Source organism: Coregonus lavaretus (genome assembly GCF_964263955.1).
Source record: "Coregonus lavaretus genome assembly, chromosome: 32".
Taxonomy (NCBI): Eukaryota; Metazoa; Chordata; class Actinopteri; order Salmoniformes; family Salmonidae; genus Coregonus; species Coregonus lavaretus.
Window position 1 is genome coordinate 17,561,877 of NC_140019.1, and position 24,072 is coordinate 17,585,948.

At 41.8% G+C, this 24,072-nt stretch overlaps 1 protein-coding gene across 4 annotated transcripts in view; it reads right to left on the reverse strand.

The window, feature by feature from the left end:
• Positions 1-3,221: 3,221 nt before the first annotated feature.
• The window catches only part of LOC311107518 (TBC1 domain family member 2A-like), a 34,238-nt gene continuing 13,387 nt past the window's right edge, over positions 3,222-24,072 (reverse strand). Inside the window, exons 2-16 of one of the 4 annotated variants that reach the window (XM_084150018.1) lie at positions 18,442-18,955; positions 17,624-17,774; positions 13,906-14,032; positions 12,955-13,091; positions 12,432-12,670; positions 11,892-12,161; positions 11,509-11,634; positions 7,579-7,689; positions 7,240-7,412; positions 6,627-6,939; positions 6,307-6,494; positions 5,879-5,999; positions 5,413-5,598; positions 5,082-5,203; positions 3,222-4,332 (exon numbers count right to left, since the gene is read on the reverse strand). In XM_084150018.1, coding sequence (XP_084006144.1) covers positions 4,128-4,332; positions 5,082-5,203; positions 5,413-5,598; positions 5,879-5,999; positions 6,307-6,494; positions 6,627-6,939; positions 7,240-7,412; positions 7,579-7,689; positions 11,509-11,634; positions 11,892-12,161; positions 12,432-12,670; positions 12,955-13,091; positions 13,906-14,032; positions 17,624-17,774; positions 18,442-18,951 — 2,979 coding nt within the window. In that variant the 5' untranslated portion in view covers positions 18,952-18,955 and the 3' untranslated portion in view covers positions 3,222-4,127. Of the gene's footprint in view, positions 4,333-4,609; positions 4,769-5,081; positions 5,204-5,412; positions 5,599-5,878; positions 6,000-6,306; positions 6,495-6,626; positions 6,940-7,239; positions 7,413-7,578; positions 7,690-11,508; positions 11,635-11,891; positions 12,162-12,431; positions 12,671-12,954; positions 13,092-13,901; positions 14,033-16,724; positions 16,835-17,623; positions 17,775-18,441; positions 18,956-24,072 lie in introns of those variants that run through there. The other 3 variants (XM_084150019.1, XM_084150020.1, XM_084150021.1) reach the window with 3 other exon arrangements.

Sequence of the window (24,072 nt, forward strand, 5' to 3'; positions counted from 1 at the left end):
AACACAAAGGAACAGTACAAAATAAACAGTCCATCCCCCCCAAAGTAAACAGCAGTGAGCAACAACAATGCCAGACTGATGATGCAATGCTAAAAGGGACCGAGGTGGAGGTGGATATAGGACTATTTTTGCCAGTCTATTGTACCGTGCTGCTGGATTTCCATGTACTGCTGGAATTATTTAAAGCGCTGTTAGGAGCTACTAAAGTTGGCACTTCTGTTTACTTGTAGATTTTGCCTTTTCTTATCTCCTAGATACTCTGAGAGCATTATGGTTAAAGTTATTCTTGTAATTTGGTAGTTATAGAGGAGGTAGTATCTCCCCCAATAGTTTAAAATAATAAGCTATGTGTATTTGTCATAATGCACAATCAGTGTTGATAACAGCAGCAAGTCAGCTTTGGTCCAAGGATACAGGCGTATCCCTCAGTCCTCCTCTGAATGTGCAGCCTTCAGGTCACAAGATGGATCCTAACATCACCACTCCACTGCATGGCTTCCATTTTCTTTTCCGTAACCTTTTCTTGTCCTTTTATTTTTTTTAAATCATAACAGCTTGGAAATGCATCTAACCCTTTTTTCACCCATTCATTATTTTACCATCCAAATACTTTTTTAATGACTGCATGTGATACTGTGAATGGAGTAATAAGACTTGAATAACTTTGCTTTCCAGGCTCCAGGAACAAGTTCAGCTTGACCAAAATCACCTAATGGGACTTTTTAAAAAGACATTCCAGAATGTTTATTTTTACCAATGTGTAACATGTTTACTATGGTTTCACTCCAGGGAATACAATATTTTAATAAGAAACTGTAAAAAAATAACAATAATGAAGCACTTTATATTGAAGCGCTGCATATTTTAAAAGGCTGATGCATTTTTCGTAGTGATGTCCTTTTTTATAAGACTAAAAAAAGAATTGCCATCTAGTCGAACACAGTACTAAAATGTATTCAATCACTTTGGGTTGTCAACGTTTTGCATAACAAGTTTGCCTTTTGGTTGGACTTCTCGATCAGCGAGATACTTATTTGTCATGCAATGATATAGCACTTAGATGTGTTTTTAATCAACCACTGAAACTTAAGTACGTTAGACTCACGTTTGCATTTGAATTCAATCTGCATCATGGAAGAGTGTACTTTTGTTTTGAAAGGAGATGTATTTTTACCAGAGTGTAGGGGATCTGTTTTTGCAGCGTGATTTTTGGGATGTGCAGAAACAGAGTCATACAGCTGTGGGTATTACAGCTGGAGGAAGACAACTTGTAGTTCCCATGGTTTGGAGGGACGCAGAGACAAAGTTACTGCCGACTGGAAGTCTATCCCCCCTACACCTAGACACTTAGATCTACAAGGGACCATGAGAGGTTTAGGGGTAGGGACTAAGGGTTCATTGTGAACTGGGCATGACATTTACAGTGAGAACTATCCAGAGGGCTGCAAAGTCTGTTGCTTTTCTTACTCAACCAATTGTCCCCTAGTTTGATTCACTTGGTTCATTTATCAAACCAGTCAGTCATTATTGGGATTGATGGACAATGGACCTTTGACCTAATCAGAGGTGCAGTGTAACGAGTCCTCTTCCACTGAAGTCTCAGTAGGAAGTGATGACTTTGCAGCCCTCAAGCAATAATGCAACACCATTAGTATTTACCGCTACATTATTTAATTTTTTTTACGTGCACTACAGCTTTTCAAGACAAGTTCCTGGCATAGCGCTATCATCTCTCTGATGTGAGGGGGAGTGGAGGGGGACACACTCGCACTTTGCCTTAACTGGTTCCATAGGATGTGCCCCCTCTTATTGGTTAGTGACGGGACTCCCCAGTTTGTAATTGGGGGGTAGAAGTGCTGTAAGCCTTAAGCCCCCTCTTCTTTTTGCAGTAGATATGTGTATTTGATACCAAGAGTACTGAATCCATTGGAGAGACTGAAGAACAACTTTGCCGCCCCCCCCCCCTTTTTTTGAATTTGCTTTTATCAATCTTCTAAGTCAGAAAATGCTATCTTTTGAAGACTTTCAGAATTGTATGAAATGCACGTTTTATGCAGAGTTGAATAATGTGTTGATAAGACTAAATAGTATCCTGATATTGTGAAGTGATCCTGGTGGATATGTTCAATGTTGAAGGGAGAGATGGCTGTGACTGTTCACATAACGTTCATGTTCAGCTTCTCGTGTGAGAGAATGACAAGCACCAGCCATCCTTCACAATAACATCGTTAATGTTTCAAAACAGGAAAACAAGAGTGTTGGTGCGCTTTTCTCCGGGAATACACTACTAGACCGTACACTATGATGTACCTATGAAATATTAAGAGCATGTATGTTGAAAAAAAGTCAAGCCGAATTAACGTTGCCACAGAACCCTATTGCGTAAAGTATGTTAAGAATTGCACTAAGATGGTATTCATTTAAACACTGATCAATTTAAGATATCTAAAATATTTATAGTTGAAAATGACTTTAGCTCTGTCAGTCGATACAATGTAGAGATGTTTCTTAAATGTTTCAGAGGATGGTCCTTTCCCCAAGTGAGAGAACCTGCCCAAAAATATGCCTAGTGCAATCAAGGAATCCACAGGTCAGACTACTGATAACTAACTGCATTTCTCTGAAAACGACATGTCATTCATGGGTATGTGTCCATCATAGAAGACCAAGACTATGACCGAGGGACTGTTTCTCTCAGCCTTGTCTGACTACATTTAACCCACACCGTTCTGTTTGCCAAACTACCAGTCGACGCACACAACGGGAAAATCAGACACAACAACAGAGACCGTGTTGTGCTAACTGGCTTTTCAGTTCTGGTTTCTTTTTCTTTACACGCCTGTAAAGCAAGCTGCTCTGCGACTAGCTGAGACGCAAGGCCTGCTTTGTCAGCTTCTATTAGCGCGGACAGAAAGCCCTACTACTTAGAAGGAAGAGCCAGTATTGTAAAAGCCAGTATTATACTCAAAACGGTGGACCATAGACGACTTGCATGTTTTCCGTCTGGGGTTTTTCCTCGCTCCATTTTAGGGCGAGCCATCTTTGTAGGGTGTGACTATTACGGCATTAGATCCACGTGACTTAATACTGACTTAACTGATAGAACAATAGCTTTACTCAGCAACAAAGCCACTGTTTTTCGAGATGTTAGTCGACCTCTCTTCGTTCCTAGAAACAAACTGCGCGTCTATTCTTGTCACACAGGAATGGGAGATACTGTTATGAATAGGCAACATCAGTTTAATTGTCTGGTGTTACATTTCTCTGCAGTAAGGTTGTTTAACATTGGGCAATGTTTTGTTTTTTTGTTTGATTTTTATGTATTTATGTATATTCGTTTTTTTAAGGTAATAAATTGGAAAAAGTAAACTTGTCATTGACTGTCGTAGTTGTACTGTACATCACAGGAGGTTGGTGGCATCTTAATTGGGGAGAACGGCTCGTGGTAATGACTGGAGTGGAATGGTATCAAATACATCAAACATGGTTTCCAGGTGTTTGCCATTCCATTTGTTCCGTTCCGGACATTATTTATAGCCGTTCTCCCCTCAGCAGCCTCCACTGCTACATTATACATACCTACATGAAGTTCACATTGTGTTATGGTACATATGATACACACAAATGAAAGGAAAAGTAAATTAAATGCAAAGCAGTAATACACAAGTAACGTGCATTTGGACAAAATATGCTTTAACCCAAAATCTGGAGTGTGCATTTTGGCAAGTGAGTGAAACATGTTAAATAAAAATCTACATGACATATGATCGATGAAATACCTACTGTAGTTAAATGAAGTGTGCAAATATGTGTAAATTGTGTCTTTTGCATTCATTCCTATGGCAGTGCATGTAAACTATTATATTAGATGATCTAGAGAGAATGTGGTTGGTCAGGTATAGTGTTCTTGACCACAACTCCGGTACTATTTACCTTTTAAAAATACATTACAAATAGACTAACATACAGTAAGAAATAGATCTTGGACCAGAGCTTTGGGTGGGTCATATCTGTACCAGCGGGGCCATTCTTCACCAGATGGCTGTATAGTCTACAACTCCAATCCATTAGATCCATTAGTTCCACAGGATCCACCCCTCTGTCCAGAGTCTCTGACCGTCCCCTAACTACAGCTCCTCATCGTCCTCGCTGACCAGTATAGTGTCCAGGTCCTTGTCCTTACGCTCGGCGCTCTCGGTGACAAACTCCCTCTGCTGGGCCTCCAGCTCTCTGAGCTCCCCCTGCAGGCACTCCAGATGCAGTGCACGCCGGTTCCTCAACAGCTTCATGGGGAACGGGTTCATGTCGCTGAAGGCGATGTTGGTCAGCTTCCTGTTGGACGGAACAGAGTAAGGCAAGACATAGAAACAAGCCCAATATTACTCAGCCTGTTGATTTCCAAACCGAAAAACCACAGAATTGAACTCTGTGCAGGAGGCATAGTCAAAAAATACTCCATAAGCTGTATGGCCCCAACACCAGATTTAGCCCTCTCTCACACATCTGTTTTACTTGCATGCATTGGACAGGAGTTCCTGAGATAGTGGTGCATGTATCTCATCTGCTCTTTGTTTGGAGATACAAAACAGAGTGCTGTGAATGCTGCCCTCAATGCACTCCTCTGGCTGTATAGCCTCCTTTTCTCCCATGTGTTGAGCCCATAGCAGCAGCGACAACAGAGCTATCTGACTTCTATATGGTGAGAGAGCATCTGTCTCGGTCTACAGCAAAAATAGCTCCTCCATCTGCTCTGCCAGCAACACACCGACTAAATAGGGCAGCAGAAAAAGAATGGGCTAAGTAGGTACAGGACAAAAAGCACAAACCATATAGATAATACAACAATTGAACAGGTTACAAAGGACAAGCTAAATGTGATTTAGTGGAATTGTTCACAAACCACTTAGGGGTGAATCAGGTATGTAAGTGCTGGGCTGTAACAAAAACATGCACACCAGCCATCCAGGAGTTTAAGACCTCTGCTATAGTGGTTCCTATCCCACTACAGAAACACAGATCTAATATAGTGCCATTTTCTTCATAACACAGCCTCCATAATTTGATCTTAGATGACCTCTCACCTGCCATCAGAGATGGTCTTGGTGAAGAAGCGCAGGTATTGGTAGATCTCCACGTTGTCATGAATGTTCAAGATCTCCTCCTCTTTGTACTTGAACAGAGCCAGGGCATACCGAAATATCACCTGCATCAAAAACATGCATGCACGTTTACATTAGAACTGCTGCTGCAAAAAAAATATTATACCAGGTGGGTAGACTGGGCAATCGATAACATTTATCAATCAGTTAACAACCAGTCATCCTGCAGACAGGACCCACATTTGAATACCCATGAGCTAGGAGTTTCTGTTTTGCTTTCGGCCCAGGCACTAGTCTCACTTAAGCGCGGTACCTTGGTGCCCTCGTAGAGGAAGGCGTCCCACACCCGCAGGAGGATGTCGCTGGGCAGGCTCTCCACGAACACCACCAGGAACCAGTTGAAGGTGATGAGGGACACGTCCACACTATGCTCCTCAAAGTGGGCAGTCAGCCGGGGCATTTTCTCCGCCATGAAGTCCTTCAGCACACGCTGGTCCACCTGCAACATCCACACATACACCATGTCACATCAGCAGATGACATTAACAGATATTGGCATGATATGAGAAATCTTGAATTCATTACGTTGTTCATGAAATGTATGCGCTATTTCAGTTTCAGTTCCATGTTTTGGAACAGCTGCAGAACTAAAACGGATTAAATCCCACTTAAAACACCACTTCCCGTATTTTTATTACAGAGAACTGTAGATAATTATTTTATGCATCTATACAGTTGTTTAAAATCACATATTTTGCTCCTTCGAGCCGGATCATTACCTGCGAGGCTATGAGTGTTTTGGTGTAGTAGTCGTGGGGCATGATGACCTCCACCACAGCTACTAGACACCAGAAGGCATCCTCCTCACTCTCCAGCACCAGGAGAGCTATGGCTGCCAGCCTGAAGGGAAAGAGAGTGGCCAATGTCATAGTTGTCCTTAGATATACTGTAGAGATTGTTTTGAAGTCTGTGAAAGCTTGTATGGTATATTTACAGCCTAGTCTGAGTAGCCAGATCGAGGAAAATGCATGTTTTTAGACTAATCAAAAAAACTCATCAGTCTTCCCTAAACTGAGAACATTGTGTAGATATTGTTTTGGAGTCTGCACTTTATATCAGTTTACAGCTTTGCCCATTAGGTGGCAGTATTTCTCTATATTTAATATTTTATTGAGCACACTGCTGACTGATAAAGGGAGTCTTGTACCTGTTGAGGCCCTGACAGTAGCCGATGGTGGGGTTTTGCCAGGAGAAGGCTAGCAGAATTCGTTGTAGCTGCTGCAGGGCGGGGCTGGAGGGTGAGGAAAAGCGCTGATTGGTGGTTAGCGTGCGGTGCAGGTCCAACTGGATCTGTCTGGAGGCCTGGTGGGGAGACGTAAGGCTCTTCTGGCACAGCTGAAACAGTAATGGATGGATTTCATGTAGATGTACGGAAAGATGGATGGACAGATGGAGAAAGATTATGAAATTGAGAGATGCATTGTAAGGAAGTGAATTTGCCTGATCCACTACCACCCTACCACCCACCTGCTCATAGCGATCCGGGTGGCGCTCCCTCAGCGAGCGTGTGCGGGCCCTCACCACCCAGCGCCACACCTGCGGGCGGTACTCCCGCGGCACGCCACACCGCAGCAGGAATTTGAGCTCCTGGGAGGGGTAGAGGTCGTCGGCCAGGCGGCCGCCCAGATACTGAGCCCAGCGGTCCAACAGGGGTCTGACCCCGGCCTCCTGCCTCAGCAGATTGTGGGAGCGGATCTCCAGGTCTTGGATCTTGGCCAGCAGCTTCATGTCCTCCACCTCGTAGTCCGGAATGATCTTGAAGCCGTACTCGTCGTGCTCCCTAAGAAATGGAGATCAATGTTCATTCACGGTTTGTAGATCATTTGAACATTCATTGACTTTTGATGGTAATCTAATTTTTGTTAATTGTGTGACTGAATTGGTGATTTAATGTGTTTATAACAAGTGTCCCCCTTGAGAAAGTGACTGTTGTAAATCTTAAAAAAGGAACACATGTATAAATAAATAATAAAAATTAAATAAAAAAGTTGGTCCTGTCATCTATCAGTGTAGTGAAGCAGAGGAGACAAGAAGACAAGGAAAGGAAGCCAGTTCAGAGTATTGATCCACGGTCCGTTACCTGACAGGGTTGAGTTTGAGGATGTCGTTCAGGTCTCCCTGTAGTGCGTCCTCTATGAGGTTCCTCACAGCCTCATGCTGGCCCGGTTCTAGAGCCTTGCTCTCCTGCAGCTTCCTCAGTACACCCAGGTAATGACTCTCTATCTGACAGTTACGGGCCTCCAGGTAGGCACACTGCAACACAAAATAAGCACACCCTAAAAGACCAAGACTGAGGTCCCAATTCAATCAACTGTAGTGGCCTTCAGTGCTTCCCTTCACCACAACCCACTCCAACCTGGACAGCACATGCAGATGTATTTGGCACTGAATATCACCCATAGTCACTAGGCAGACCCACCTTCACCATAAGGCTTTTCTCCTGCTCTGAACTGTTGCGCCATAGCTTGGTCAGCTGGTAGATCTCAGAGTTCAGAAACTTGTTCTGGATCTTGTAGGCCTCAATGTCATCCTGTGTGAGAAAAGTATTAATACTGCAAGGAAGGGCAGAGTGAGGGCCATTTAAAGAAACAAATAAATATGCTTCATATTTGACCAGAGAATATATATATCTAAAATCTACTTCAAAAGACTCTATGGTTCTGGGGCCTCATTTATAACCATTGCGTAAATTTGACATTAAAATATCTGCGTGTGATATTTTTGAAAAGACTGCCACGCACAAAAATAGAGATTTCTAAAATTGGCGCACGCCATACATACGCATGTTTCTCGTTATAAATCAGACCTGTCGTAAAACTGTGCGCGCATGAACGAGCATTACAGTGCTATGAAAAAGTATTTGCCCCCTTTCTAATTTCTCTACTTTTGCATATTTGTGATACTGAATGTTATCAGATCTTCAACCAAAACCTAATATTAGATAAAGGGAACGTAAGTGAACAAATAACACAACAATTACATATTTATTTCATAAACGAAGTTATGCAACACCCAATTCCCCTGTGTGAAAAAGTAATTGCCCCCTTACACTCAATAACTGGTTGTGCCACCTTTAGCTGCAATGACTCCAACCAAATGCTTCCTGTAGTTGTTGATCAGTCTCTCACGTCGCTGTGGAGGAATTTTGGCCCACTCTTCCATGCAGAACTGCTTTAACTCATTCACGTGTGGGTTTTCAAGCATGAACTGCTAGTTTCAAGTCCTGCCACAACATCTCAATTGGGATTAGGTCTGGACTTTGACTAGGCCATTCCAAAACTTCAAATTTGTTGCTTTTTAGCAATTTTCATGTAGACTTGATTGTGTGTTTTGGATCATTGTCTTGCTGCATGACCCAGCTGCGCTTCAGCTCCAGCTCACAGACGGATGGTCCGACATTCTCCTGTAGAATTCTCTGATACAGAGCAGAATTAATGGTTCCTTCTATTAAGGCAAGTCGTCCAGGTCCTGAGGCAGCAAAGCATCCCCAAACCATCACACCACCACCACCATGCTTGACCTTTGGTATGATGTTCTTACTGTGGAATGCAGAGTTTGGTTTTCGCCAGGCATTACTGGAACCATGTCGTCCAAAAAGTTATACTTTTGAATCATCTGTCCATAGAACGTTCTTCCAAGAGTCTTGATGATCATCCAGGTGCTTTTTGGTAAACTTGAGTCAACTTTATGGACGAGATGGGTCCCATTATGCCTGGCGAAAACCAAACACTGCATTCCACAGTAAGAACATCATACCAAAGGTCAAGAGTGGCGCAGTGGTCTAAGGCACTGCATCGCAGTGCTAGCTGTGCCACTAGAGATCCTGGTTCAAGTCCAGGCTCTGTCGCAGCTGGCCGCGACCGGGAGACCCATGGGCGGTGCACAATTGGTCCAGTGTCGTCCAAGGTAGGGGAGGGTTTGGCCGGCAGGGATGTGGGTTCGTTTCCCACGGGGGGCCAGTATGAAAAAATAAAATATATATAATAATACATGTATGCATTCACTAACTGTAAGTCGCTCTGGATAAGAGCGTCTGCTAAATGACTAAAATGTAATGTAAATGTCAAGCATGGTGGTGGTGGTGTGATGGTTTGGGGATGCTTTGCTGCCTCAGGACCTGGACGACTTGCCTTAATAGAAGGAACCATTAATTCTGCTCTGTATCAGAGAATTCTACAGGAGAATGTCGGACCATCCGTCTGTGAGCTGGAGCTGAAGCTGAAGCGCAGCTGGGTCATGCAGCAAGGCAATGATCCAAAACACACAATCAAGTCTACATGAAAATTGCTAAAATGCAACAAATTGGATGTTTTGGAATGGCCTAGTCAAAGTCCAGACCTAATCCCAATTGAGATGTTGTGGCAGGACTTGAAACGAGCAGTTCATGCTTGAAAACCCACACGTCACTGAGTTAAAGCAGTTCTGCATGGAAGAGTGGGCCAAAATTCATCCACAGCGACGTGAGAGACTGATCAACAACTACAGGAAGCATTTGGTTGGAGTCATTGCAGCTAAAGGTGGCACAACCAGTTATTGAGTGTAAGGGGGCAATTACTTTTTCACACAGGGGAATTGGGTGTTGCATAGCTTTGTTTATGAAATAAATATGTAATTGTTGTGTTATTTGTTCACTTATGTTCTCTTTATCTAATATTAGGTTTTGGTTGAAGATCTGATAACATTCAGTATCACAAATATGCAAAAGTTGAGAAAAATAGAAAGGGGGCAAATACTTTTTCATTGCACTGTATTTACACAGTACCGGTATATCTAAATCAAATATCAATAGCGAACTTGATCAAATGTCTTTGGAGGTGTTGGCAGAATGTTGTTTTCTTTTGCAGTGACATTTGTCCGTTTCTGAAACACAAAAACAATTGCAAATTGTTGCGGACCTGTAACAGATTGTTTGAATTCAATAGTGTTTTGCATTTACTTTCTCCTGAACCTAAATATGCTACACTGCCTGAAAATTCTGAAACGTTGTCTATTCAAAAAAAGAAAGAAAAAAAAGTAAACTACAGTCGGCTATACCAGTGGTAGCCGAGACACTTCAATGCCAAATATCAACTGTCTGTTCACCTGTATGTTATAAACCGCGCTCCCTTTTGGATGCATAGAGCAACAACTTACATTCTAATAGCCTATCTAATAGGCCCAATTAAATGAGAGATGCGCAAGGTAATTTGTTGTATGGCTACTTTGGGAATATGAACTCATCATGGTCAGAAAAGGTGCAATAGTTATGATATATGTATTATGTTTATAAATGAAATATTGTCTAGGCTACTCGAGAAATGTGATACTACAGTATTCAGACGTAGCCTACAAACGTCAATGGAAAAGGTGAACCGTCTGTTCTACCGTGACACTGCGCTTCGGATATGATCGCATAGAGCAAAATACTTTAAATACCAGTAGCTGATCAATTTACTAATGAAGTTGGTCCAATTAAATGAGAGATGGGACGAACGGTAGCCTATCCTAAATTGTATGATGGTATGAAACTATGACAGTCAGAAAAGTTGAGGAATTTATTATGCAATGATCATGGAAATTAAATATTCGGAAATAGCTTTCCAATTATTTTAGAATGCAAAGATAATGATTGCATCTTGTTATTATATTTAGCTACCTGTTTTTTTTTGCTATGAATAAGTCACCATATTGACGCCAATGCTTCCCACAGTTGTGTCAAGTTGGCTGGATATCCTTTGGGTGGTGGACCTTTCTTGATACACACGGGAAACTGTTGATCAGGAAAAAACCCAGCAGCGTTGCAATTCTTGACACAAACCGGTGGACCTGGCATCTACTACCATACCCTGTTAGGCACTTAAATATTTTGTCTTGCCCATTCACCCTCAGAATGGCATATATACACAATCCATGTCTCAATTGTCTCAAGGCTTAAAAATCATTTCCCCTGTCATCTACACTGAAATGGATTTAACAAGTGACATCAATAAGGGATCATAGCTTTCACCTGGATTCACCTGGTCAGTGTATGTCATGGAAAGACATATGTTTTGTATATTCAGTATATATTCCCCATTTGCACAAGGCTACTAGGCTACGTTGCCTTCTTGCAATGCAATACTTCAACCACTGGAAACTGTGTACGCATGGTCTAAAGCTTGCGGGAGGATAAGCACATTTTCACATCAAGTTCCGTTTTTATAAATGCCAACTTATACGTGAAAACTGGCGCACGCATGTTTTGGGGCATATTTTGTACGTATGCAACGTTTATAAATGAGGCTCCTGGTCTTGGTCTTGAGGCTGGGCTTCGGTCTTGATTCCATCTCTGGTGTTGGACTGACCTACTACCTACCAACCACAAACCAACCTTGAGGTTCTCAGTGTCCTCCTGCAGCTGGTGGAAGGTCTGGACCTCCAGGCCATTGGTGGTGGACACGGTGCGTCTAGGGTCGGTCATGCAGGCTGCCACCTGCTCTGACAGCTTCAGGATCACCTGGGATCACATCAGAAAGGATTGTATTATTAGGCAGTGATGCCATATATTATCATATCATGAAGTGTATACACTTGGAGCCAAATAGAACTCAGGCCCATATTCAAAAGGCATCTCAGAGTGGGAGTGCTGATCTAGGATTAGGTCCCCACTGTCATCATAATCATTGTGCTCTATAAGACTAAACTGATCCTGTATCAGCACTCCTATGAGACTCTTTGTGAATACGGGCCTAGACCCCTTAATATGGGCTTCACCTCCTGTTTGGCGTGGTTCTTCGCCATCATCAGGGTGACATTTTCCTGCAGCTCGGCCACGTGGGCGTCCCTTTGGGCCAAGCTCTTCCTCAGGCCCTCCTCCTTGGCCTTCAGCTCCTCCAGACGACACTGCAGGTCAGCGGCGTGGCGCTCGCGGTGCCTCAACAGCTCCAGACGCTCCTGCTCGCACTCGGCTGCCAGGAACTCGGTGCAGGTCCGCTTCTCTAGCTGAGCCGCCTCCAGGGCCTTGTGGAGAAGCCACACCAGCTCCTGGAAGGGGGAACGGGAGGAGGAAGGGGATAGGGTAGAGCCAGGGGCAGGGTGGGAAAGCAAGAGGTGAATAGTGAGGTTAGTCCATCTAGTCTGGCACAGATTCAAATGAGAAGGAATACATTGAATTTCAAGATATTTGTAGGCCTATCAAATCAATCATACACCATATTCTAGACGTCAGATAATAAGGGCAGGGTGGAAAACAACATTGTTCGTAAGATATTGGAGGTTTATTAGATCTGGCACGGCTTTGATCTTAGCTCTAACCTTCTGGGCCTTGACCTCCTCAGCCAGCATGTGTTTCTCCTGCTGGAGGCGGGTCGTCTTGTCTGTAGCAGCTTCCCGTAGCACAGTGGGCATGGTGGCAGAGCTGCCCCTCGTCTTCCCTCTGCTCTTCGGGGATGGGCATGGGAACAACCTGCCCTCCCCAGGGGAGCACTCGCCCGCGTGGTCCGCCAACAGCAGCGGGGTGGTAGGGGTCGGGGGGTCAACGGGAGTCCTAGGGCCTGTAGGAGGGCATGGAGGTTAGAGGAGGTTGGCTATGGCTCTGTGGTTATTCTGGACTGTGACATATTACTAATGTGTCAAATAAAATGTATCTTTGTTTAGACAAGAAAAAATGACAATGTTACTAGAGCAATGACGGCATTATGCTATCAGACAATGAGAAAACCTGATCCTTCTGTATGATTTCAATCAGCTGCCAACAGAGGGCAGAAGGATGCCACCAGTGTAGAACACCAGTGTATTGGAGAACATCTCCAGAAGCTGGGGTGTGTGTGGGACGTACCAAGCCTGTCCTGGGCTGTCTGGGAGGGGGTCTTTGAGGGATTTGGTGGGGTCCAGGGAGGAGGCGCCTCCAAATGGAACACACTCCGACTCAGTTCCTGGGAGGACCGCTTGTAAAAGAGACTGTGCATTGAGTTCCTGTAGGAGCAACACACACGTGTGAGAACACACACAAACGTAAGCATGCACGCCAACACATCCACCCTCAAGTGCCAGCCTGAGTGTAAACCTACTACTAGAACGATCCATTTATTATGAAGCAATTAGCGATTAAGGTACAAGCCAAAAAAAATACATCTCAAAGTCACTTTCACTATGAAGTCAATCTTGGCATGTTAGCAGATTGGCAGAGCACAGGCACCTGTAGTCACATAGCCACAAACAGTTATAATGTCTACAATCAACAATGTAGATGAATATCAAGCCCAATGTCAACTACTCCAACGTATCCTAAAGTGATGGGGAAAAAATCTATACAGTTACATATCGGGATATTATTTTTGAAGATATGACGTATCATATTATTTTGACAATATAACAATGTTACTTTTGCGCTAGTTGGCTGTACCTGCACCAAAACTCCAGTATGTTTCCTTCATAGCTTGTGCTCCATCTTCTTTTTAAATAGGAAGCCATTTTGTTTTCAGCACTTTTATTTCCATGACTGATCAAAACTTGTTTTCTTATGCTCTCTCGTCTCTCTGCAGCAGACATATTGTGAGCAATATGTTTGGAACATCGAATCGCAATAACATCACAGTATCGAATCGCAATACATATAGAATCGTGAGAATCGCAATACATATCGTATCGGCACCTAAGTATCATGATAATATCATATTGTGTGGTACCTGGCAATTCCCAGCCCTAGTATCCTATACAATCTGTTGTACAGGTCCAGCCATATGCCTCAATCCCAAATGAATGGGAAAAGATGGGAAAAATCACCTACTGAATCTCTATCAGAGGGTGTTTGAGGGAGAAGTTGCTTAGGGGGGCCCGTTGTACCGGCGCAGGCAGATTGGCGGCCTCCTCGCCCAAGAGGCCTGGCGGGGTCTTCATCGTTGGCAGGAAGTAATCTACGTTACAGGAAGTAAAAGGAAAGAACAACGTCAGTGGATCAAGCCCTCTGGAGCCAGGGCACACAAAGGACACAGCTACTCATGTAACAAGCAGGAACCTTCCGGCTAAAGACAATGAGAGTGATATCATGGGTTGTAATACAGAGAATAACGATCATGACTATCTGGCCACCAGACTTGTGTTGACTTGGTCTTCAGGTAAAATTGTTTGCTCTTACTGTACTGCTATGAACTGAAAGTTATGACACCATGAGGTGAGACCCATTGAAAAGTCAAGAGATTCATATATTTATCTTAACTGATGAAATTCCTAACTACTTTTGGGCAACCAAGTTGTGCAAGCTGAATACAACTACAATTGGGACCGTGGGAATATTCAAAGGAGTATTACAGTCAAAACATACTGTTCTGTTCCTCCGTGAAACATTCTGGGCATGTCAGGACAAGCATGAAATATCACAATTCACAAACCAGTTGGTAGGAAAGGTTGTGTCTACAACAGGAGCAAACTCAATGGCATCGGGAAAAGTCATTACATGGAACTAGCAATAACATTGTTCATTCATGCATATTCAAGACAGCTACGACTTGAACAGTTGAATATCTCACTTATATTTAAGCTTCAAAATAACATGTGTGTTGATTTATTGGACCAGAATAGCCTGTAGTCTGTGTAGTGCAGCCCCCCTGTGCTATAACCAAGGCTCCTAGCCTCAGCACGGTGTCAGACGGGCACTTCCTCTCGCTCTCGGGGCCATGCAGAACCACTTCCTGCAGCTGTCAGTGGGGCTGTAGCCAAAACATTCATTACACAGATTCCCCTGGGATCAAAGAGCAGGGCACGCTGGAATCACCTGGGACACATTCAGTAGGCAAACATTGTGGAACTCTAAGATAGTAATATTTTACGTAGAACAAACATGTCTCTCTGAATAAGGAATGTCAGCTCTATTCATATCTGCAACATTATAAAACTTTTGCCTACTGAATGTGGCCCTGTTTAGACTTCTTTTCCTACTTCATATTCTACTGTTGAAATACTATTGTAAAAGAGGTGGTGCTTATTTCATTGACTAGTTAAGAAAGTGTGGCGTAGCTATGGAGTAATAACATAGGGTAATACAGTAGTTGCTACCATGTCATATCTAATACCAAGTGGATAAAAACCAACTGAGTTTACCTTCACATTTAGATTGAATGAAGGTACATTAGCATCTCTTTTCGTGTAAAATCACTAACAGTAGATAAGTGGTTTACTGGTATCAAATCTCCAGAGACGAAAGCGGGAACGCATCAAGAGCAAGCAATTGTCTGCAATTTGCAGACGGTGCAGTGAAAAATCAAAGCACATCTGATCAACATTGTTTCCTGTCCTGAACCCCACCCCACCAATCTCAACCTTGGCCAGGCAGGCCACCAATGGGGCATATAATAACAACATATCATTAAACACTGGAGAGATTAATCATTTATTTTAAATGATAAAGGCCTGTGTAGGTGAAAATAACCTTTAATCCGTTTCATGAAAATGCCATGACCCTAAAAACGTTTGAATAGTTACCAGAGGGATTTTAATTGTTCTTGCTGTCCCCCACCCCCTATCTTAATATACATTTGACATTTTACTTCATTTAGCAGATGCTCTTATCCTGAGCGATGTACAGGAGCAATTAGGGTTAAGTGCTTTGCTCAAGGGCACGTCAACATATTTTTCACCTAGTCAGCTTGGGGATTCCAACCAGCAACCTTTCGGTTACAGGCCCAATGCTCTTAACCGCTAGGCTACCTGGGCCCAAAATCTACATTTTGGGCCCAAAAGGGAAGTCAACCCTTCCTTTATTAGTAATGTACTGTACTTAAGATATTCCAGTGTTTAAGACAACAACATAGGCTTACAGAGTACAAACATGAATGTTGACAATGAATGAACATTCTTCTAGAAACTATTGCAACAGATAAAATATAATCTACTAGGGCCAGTCATTGGCCCATACAGTGCCTTGCAAAAGTATTCATCTCCCTTGCTGTTTTTCCTATTTTGTTGCATTACAACCCGTAATTTAAATGGGGTTTTATTTGGATTTCATGTAATGGACATACACAAAATAGTCCAAATTGGTGAAGTGAAATGAAAAAAATATGCATTTTACATGATGGAAATGAGCAGTAAAGACAGCTTCCTTATTATTTGGAAACATAGGTCTCTGTTCTAAAACACTAGAGGCCAAATAGGCCAGTTGTTTCCCAGACATCAGCTGACTGGCCTGGCGGAGGAGCATGGAACACGTCTGTTCATCCTCCAGGCATTTAAACACAGGAATGGCTCCAATCATGCATGCTGCTCAACAACACCAGGCTGCAACATTACAGAACGTTCCTATAGAAATATATATAGTGTAGAACAGTCTGTAATGTAGAATAGGGAATCATATCAGTAGTCAGCTCTACTCATAGTATTTATATCTGGAATGTTCTGAGTGTTTATATTACCTAAATACACAGTGTGTCCTCAGTGTAACCCTCAAGTGTAAAAATGATCAGTTACAATACTTGTCGCACTTTTCTAACAAGAATACTGTAAAATTAAAGTGACGTAAATTGTTACTAACATTTCTGTATGTAAACTAGCTGGTTTTTGACAGAATGTTTGTATGAAAGTCTATTTGAGAGTTAAAGATGAATGACTTACCCAATGTTCTGTATCAGACTGGCTGGCTACACTTGATGCCCATAGTAGATTAGCTGAATCACTGAAAGGAAGTGGGTGTGCTGCCACAGGCTTTCAGGAAGCTAGGTCTCAGTGGGAGAATTTGGAAATCCCTAGTGAGGCCACTTACCAGCCAGGGAGAGGCTTAGGCTGACAAAGTCAACTGCTGACGATTCATGAATTGACTATGTAGCCAAGGGATGAGTGTTGTAAATATTGACATCACACTCCAGTGCATTGACATCTGTTTTCACTTGAAAGATTCACAGTATGTACACATTTTTGTTGTTTGGACATTGGTGAGTTATTACTAATGTTTAGTTTAAAATGTGGGAACGTTCAATTTAACTAAATTAATATGTTGCCTAGTTTAGTTTTTCATCTCTGATATCTGCCAATGTTTCATTGGGTGTGTTCTGTATCTGTGTGTAGGATCTTGTACATATTAGAAATTACCTCTAAACTTGCATGTGTCAATAGGGAGTGGAATAACTTGAGACAAACTCCCTTTGATAGAATATGACACCCATCTCCTAAGGTATTCATAGTACAGTTTAGTATGATATCAACTATAAACAAAACATATCCTCAGATAACACGATCCAACTGGTTACAACCGGTTTCATAATCAATGACATACCTGTCACTGTTGTTAACTTGATTGTGTGTCTGATGGCTTCCACTTTCACTGTCATACTAACTTCAAGTATTACATTTCTCTCACATTTGTTTAATGCTTCACTAAGTATTAAACCATGCATGGTATATAGTGGTATTTGAGCTGGTATTCTTTGCCTTCTCTGTCAATCATTGTCATGCCAGACATAATCTTGAGCAGTGTCTGGGGCCACTTTATTCTACTATTCCCTGTCTTACTATACCTGGGCAGCTGGTGGGTAATTCCCCCTGTCCCTCTGGTCTCTGGTGGACAGTGCAGTGACGTGTGGATTCTCCTGTTAGCTGGTCTTGGTGCTGCCATCTCTTCAGCTGCAGCTGTTGTAGCCAGTACATCATGGCCTCCTGGTTATCTGCCTGAAACAGACAGAGAAGAGATATTGTTAGCCTACTGTACATGTGTGCCACGAGTCAGAATATCTGTAATGCGTGACTTCAGAATGTTCCATTGTGGATCAAGATAAAGTATTAAAATGCAATGTGTGAATATGAGTGCACTGTATTTGTCTTCCTGTATAGCAAACATGGACAAAACAATACAACAGAAAGAGAGATGCCTTCATTTTGTAATTACTAAGCATTCCCATTCAGCTTTTATGATTAATCTCTGACCAAAAGGATCTGTTGGTTTCTTATTGAGAGGAATAGACAGCTGTGTGACCCAAATGACTGGGTTAACATGTGACCGTTATTCAGATACAAGAGCACCACTGTTTCACTGCCTCATTTTTTATCCTTTTAGCAGTCTTCCCCATCCCTCCACAAAAAACTATGACATTTCAGAAATATTGATGACACTCCCATTCAGAGCAAGTTCTACATTTAGGAAAAACCCTGGTGATACAGGGTTGAACATGTGATGGCCCCAGAAGTGAATCCCCTCTACTCAGGGACTCTCTGGCCAACCAATGACATTAATAATAAATACAATAACTACCAGGAAGAAAATAAAACAGGCAGAATTGCCAACCTCGAGGTTCAGATTTGAATACACCTGATATATTATAAATTCAATAAACATTACCTTGAGGACGAAGGTCCGTTCGGGGGTCTGGATGTGAAAGGTGCCATGCTCTCCTTGGAGGGGGTATCCAAACGTGGCGCTGCACAGCTCAATCTTCCCCAAAGAGGTCACATCCTGCGCCATCCTGTAGTAAAACAACTGGCTCTTCTTCTCCTCGTATGTGAACCAGCGCGACTTCCACGACTTCATGGGACCTCCTTGTTTAAGGAGGTACCCACAGAGTTTAGTGTTAGACAGGCTTTCCGTGGGTTGTTGCTGGACTTGGTTGTCCATGGTGGTGGCGGACTGACTCTGGTTGTTGTCTGTGGCAGCAGTCTTAGCTGGGACCCCTTCACTCTGGTGGTCCTGACTCGGCTGGCCCATGCTGTTTGTGTGTTCAGCGGTCTCTTCAGAGTTCCCCCGTGTTGTGATACAATCATCCTCATCCGCTGGGCTTACCGCCTCTGCTTGGGGAGGAAGTGAGTGGGATGAGGCAGTGCTGGGATTTCCTTCTGGGTCCTCTCCCTCCATCACACTGAGAGACCAAGAGGGAGTAGAGAAAAAAAACTCAACAAAACAAAGCAAACAATGACTTGGTAGCCTACAATGGAGAGGTCACTCTGCTCCACTTGGAGACTTGACATTATAGTGAGGGCTTGACAATGGGATCAGCATGAACACATCTTAAGCTGTTCAATGTGTAATATTTTATTATTTTCATTTCATCTCAATTTGTAAATTAATATGACTGGCTTATAAAAAAAGAGTTACACTTTTTGTGTCTCTAATATTCTTCCCATGTTTTTCTTGTATCACTCTCTACAACGTTTTTGAAATGGTCATAATCGGCGCAAATAATTTACAGCAAGCAGGTGTTTGTTTAACAAATGTGCCATTGTAGTTGGCAGGCAGGGTACCAATTCTCAACAATCCTGTTTCTCCAATAACTCACACTTGAGCCAGTTCTGTCAGTCATATCACCTACAGTAGCATAATGGTTTCAGACAGCTGCAATAGGCACGCTGATTACATTAAATGTAATCACTTGAAGTAAGAAGTCAGCATGAACGGTCCGTGTTGGTCCAAGTACTTGTTGGCCAATTAATATTTCCTATTAGATGACAAGATAAAAAATGAGTAAAGTGTCATTCCTTGTTTATTTGATTTGAATCTGAAATCAAACACAAAGTTTTGTTTTTATTGTCTAAAGGAAATATTGAATAATGACAAATGAAATAATGATTTGATTATTCAAATGTTGTGTTTTTAATGATCGTTTCTGGTTCAACAAGTGTACCATAAGTTTTGGCCAATTAATAGTCGTGGCTTCCTGACAACACATAAAATGTTAGTCGTTCTTCATGTTTTTGATCTTACATATTATGTAGTCAAATAAACAGATAAACATTATTTATAGATTATTTTGTTTCTCATTCCAATGATTTGATGATTGACAGTCACTGTAGTGGGTCATGTGCCCAGTCCAAATTGACCTAGGTCAGTGAGACAGGCACTTTCACAAAATAACCACTCGATTTTACAGGAACTCATGAATGTAATTCCATATTCCATTATAGAGGCAATTTAGTTGCAACACAATCTCACACTCAATTTGTGCAAATATGTACAAAATGTATTTCAGCAGATTCCGTGCGCTTTTGTGTGGCTTAATTCCTGTGAAAAGACACACATTTATGTGCGACTTCATTCATAGGAAAATACATATTTTGGGGGCAAACTTTGGAGCAATCTTTTGAAAGTCATTGGAGCAATGCATTTTTGGGCAATGGTGTTCTACACTGCCTTTTTTTGTGTCACACATTTATTTATATAAAAAAAAGACACGTTAACAACCCAATATTGTTAATCAACCAGGTTGTCACCGAAATACTTAGAATAGTAGCATTATGTTTAAAAATAATAATAATATTAATGCCAATGCTGTTTTCTATGCTTGTTTTCGCTTAATACTTGGGGATACTGGCGCTATGTCAGATTTTATGAGGGTTACCAGTTTGGAGTAAAAAGTTGTATTTGTCTGTTTTTGTTGTTGTTGTATTCATCAATAAATGTATTCATCAATAAATGTGGGGAAACAGAGGACCTGCAAAACAAATCTGTTTGGTTTAAATTCCCCTGGTGCAACTGCATGGTACTTGCAACTATAACGAGTCTGGACTACGATCAATTAAGCCATATCAATGCAGTTAAACAGGTTAATGTAAAATAATGAATTATGTTTGGCTTACACTTAAGGCACTTCCAATGCCGTTTCATGATGATTATTATGGTTGTGTCAATCCTATTATATACTTAGGCTATTGTAACAAGGCAAAAAACACCAAAAAAAAACATGTATGCATTCACTAACTGTAAGTCGCTCTGGATAAGAGCGTCTGCTAAATGATTAAAATGTAAATGCCACCATTGTAGGCCTACTGGTTCTACCCAGAGGCCTACTAGGCTTTCATGCATGAGCTCTGGTTAGAGTCCCTGTTGCAGCTTTCAATTTATTTCGCTATATTGGTGGCAGCGTTGGGATCATGTCCTGCTCACGTCTAGCTATGTGATCTAGTGGTGGGAAGCATTCTGTTTTTCAACATTGTGTTGGGTGTAATTACATTGATATATCTAGTGTGCAATGGATAAGCAACAATGGGCGTGATGGATAGAAGTAGTGACTAAGGTGTGGTCAAGCCTTACATCAAAGTTGCCTGAATGTGCTATGCCCTGACCAGTTATTCAGAAGAAAATCTTCTGTGACTGTCTAATTTACATATGTTAACTTACCTGTGTTGACCCAAAACACATTCTAAACATTTACAAACTACCTGTTTAAAATTGTTATTACAACCATGGTGTTCTTTTGTTACTGAAGCTTAAATATATCAAATAACCTGACAATAATCCACATCACATGGGTAGACAAATAATGTAAATGTGTTATGCAGCAAAACACAAATATCATTTTTTTTAGGATGCAAACCAGTAATATGAATCACTGTTGATCCATCCTGTTCTGATCTAATGAGATGGATGTAGGATTTTCTACGGCCTAGAATCGAGGCCTTTCCCAGTCATGAAGGATGAAGCTAGGCCCCTCTTGGTTCTCATTGGCGAAGACTGAACTCAAGTTAGGGGTTATGTCAGACCCTCCAATACCACTTTGCCCAACATGTTATACCCCAGAGGTTGTAAATAAACCATTTTCAAGGTGATATAACTTGTATTATTATTATATGACTGTGAAACCCATAGCCGAATGGCTTCCGACTGAGCATTTCTGACCATTTAGAGAGCAATTTCCATTTTATAACAGGTAGTGTCCATTTATTTACAGTAGTGTGTTGATTAATTACTGCTTTCTTCAGTGGAAATACAGAATTATGTATAAAAATGCCAAATATACCAAAAGCTAAATAAAGCAGAGATTTAGGACTATTAACAATGTTAATAATTACTGAAACATGCAAACTACAAACATTTAAAGATAATGAATACATGACAACTAGATACAAATATTTTATAAAAATGAAATCATACAAAAGTCAAGAGTTGGCTATAACATGAGTACAAACAAAGTGAGTGTGTGTATATGTGTGTAAGTGTGTGCGTGTGTGTGTATTATGGTGTGTATTATAATTTCCCATCATAAAAATGTATCACCATTCCCCAATCAAATACCTTCATCGATACCACACAATAAAATAAATAAAAACATTTTGGGGTATTTTTTCTCCAATGTGGCAACCATCATAAAATTCGACATAGCCTTGTATGAAATGCATTATGAAAGAAACGGTGTAATGTACACAAAAAAGTGGAGACTTGTTTTAAATGCATTATGAATAAAATTGGGTAAAGTAGGCTCCACAAAATATGAAATGCGTTATGAAGAAAATTGTGTATGCCTACTATTGCCTACACGAAAAAAGTGCGTTTCTGACTACAAGTGCACCAGCATCCCAAAGTATTACAGTGGGGAAAAAAAGTATTTTAGTCAGTCACCAATTGTGCATGTTCTCCCACTTAAAAAGATGAGAGGGGCCTGTAATTTTCATCATAGGTACACGTCAACTATGACAGACAAATTGAGAAAAACAAATCCAGAAAATCACATTGTAGGATTTTTAATGAATTTATTTGCAAATTATGGTGGAAAATAAGTATTTGGTCACCTACAAACAAGCAAGATTTCTGGCTCTCACAGACCTGTAACTTCTTCTTTAAGAGGCTCCTCTGTCCTCCACTCGTTACCTGTATTAATGGCACCTGTTTGAACTTGTTATCAGTATAAAAGACACCTGTCCACAACCTCAAACAGTCACACTCCAAACTCCACTATGGCCAAGACCAAGGAGCTGTCAAAGGACACCAGAAACAAAATTGTAGACCTGCACCAGGCTGGGAAGACTGAATCTGCAATAGGTAAGCAGCTTGGTTTGAAGAAATCAACTGTGGGAGCAATTATTAGGAAATGGAAGACATACAAGACCACTGATAATCTCCCTCGATCTGGGGCTCCACGCAAGATCTCACCCCGTGGGGTCAAAATGATCACAAGAACGGTGAGCAAAAATCCCAGAACCACACAGGGGGACCTAGTGAATGACCTGCAGAGAGCTGGGACCAAAGTAACAAAGCCTACCATCAGTAACACACTACGCCGCCAGGGACTCAAATCCTGCAGTGCCAGACGTGTCCCCCTGCTTAAGCCAGTACATGTCCAGGCCCGTCTGAAGTTTGCTAGAGTGCATTTGGATGATCCAGAAGAGGATTGGGAGAATGTCATATGGTCAGATGAAACCAAAATAGAACTTTTTGGTAAAAACTCAACTCGTCGTGTTTGGAGGACAAAGAATGCTGAGTTGCATCCAAAGAACACCATACCTACTGTGAAGCATGGGGCTGGAAACATCATGCTTTGGGGCTGTTTTTCTGCAAAGGGACCAGGATGACTGAGCCGTGTAAAGGAAAGAATGAATGGGGCCATGTATCGTGAGATTTTGAGTGAAAACCTCCTTCCATCAGCAAGGGCATTGAAGATGAAACGTGGCTGGGTCTTTCAGCATGACAATGATCCCAAACACACCGCCCGGGCAACGAAGGAGTGGCTTCGTAAGAAGCATTTCAAGGTCCTGGAGTGGCCTAGCCAGTCTCCAGATCTCAACCCCATAGAAAATCTTTGGAGGGAGTTGAAAGTCTGTGTTGCCCAGCGACAGCCCCAAAACATCACTGCTCTAGAGGAGATCTGCATGGAGGAATGGGCCAAAATACCAGCAACAGTGTGTGAAAACCTTGTGAAGACTTACAGAAAACGTTTGACCTGTGTCATTGCCAACAAAGGGTATATAACAAAGTATTGAGAAACTTTTGTTATTGACCAAATACTTATTTTCCACCATAATTTGCAAATAAATTCATTACAAATCCTACAATGTGATTTTCTGGATTTTTTTCCCTCATTTTGTCTGTCATAGTTGACGTGTACCTATGATGAAAATTACAGGCCTCTCATCTTTTTAAGTGGGAGAACTTGCACAATTGGTGGCTGACTAAATACTGTAAGTGAAAACAAGCATAGAAAACAGGATTGGCATTAATTACACATTTAAAAAACATAAGTTTACTATTATATTATAATTATTTCGG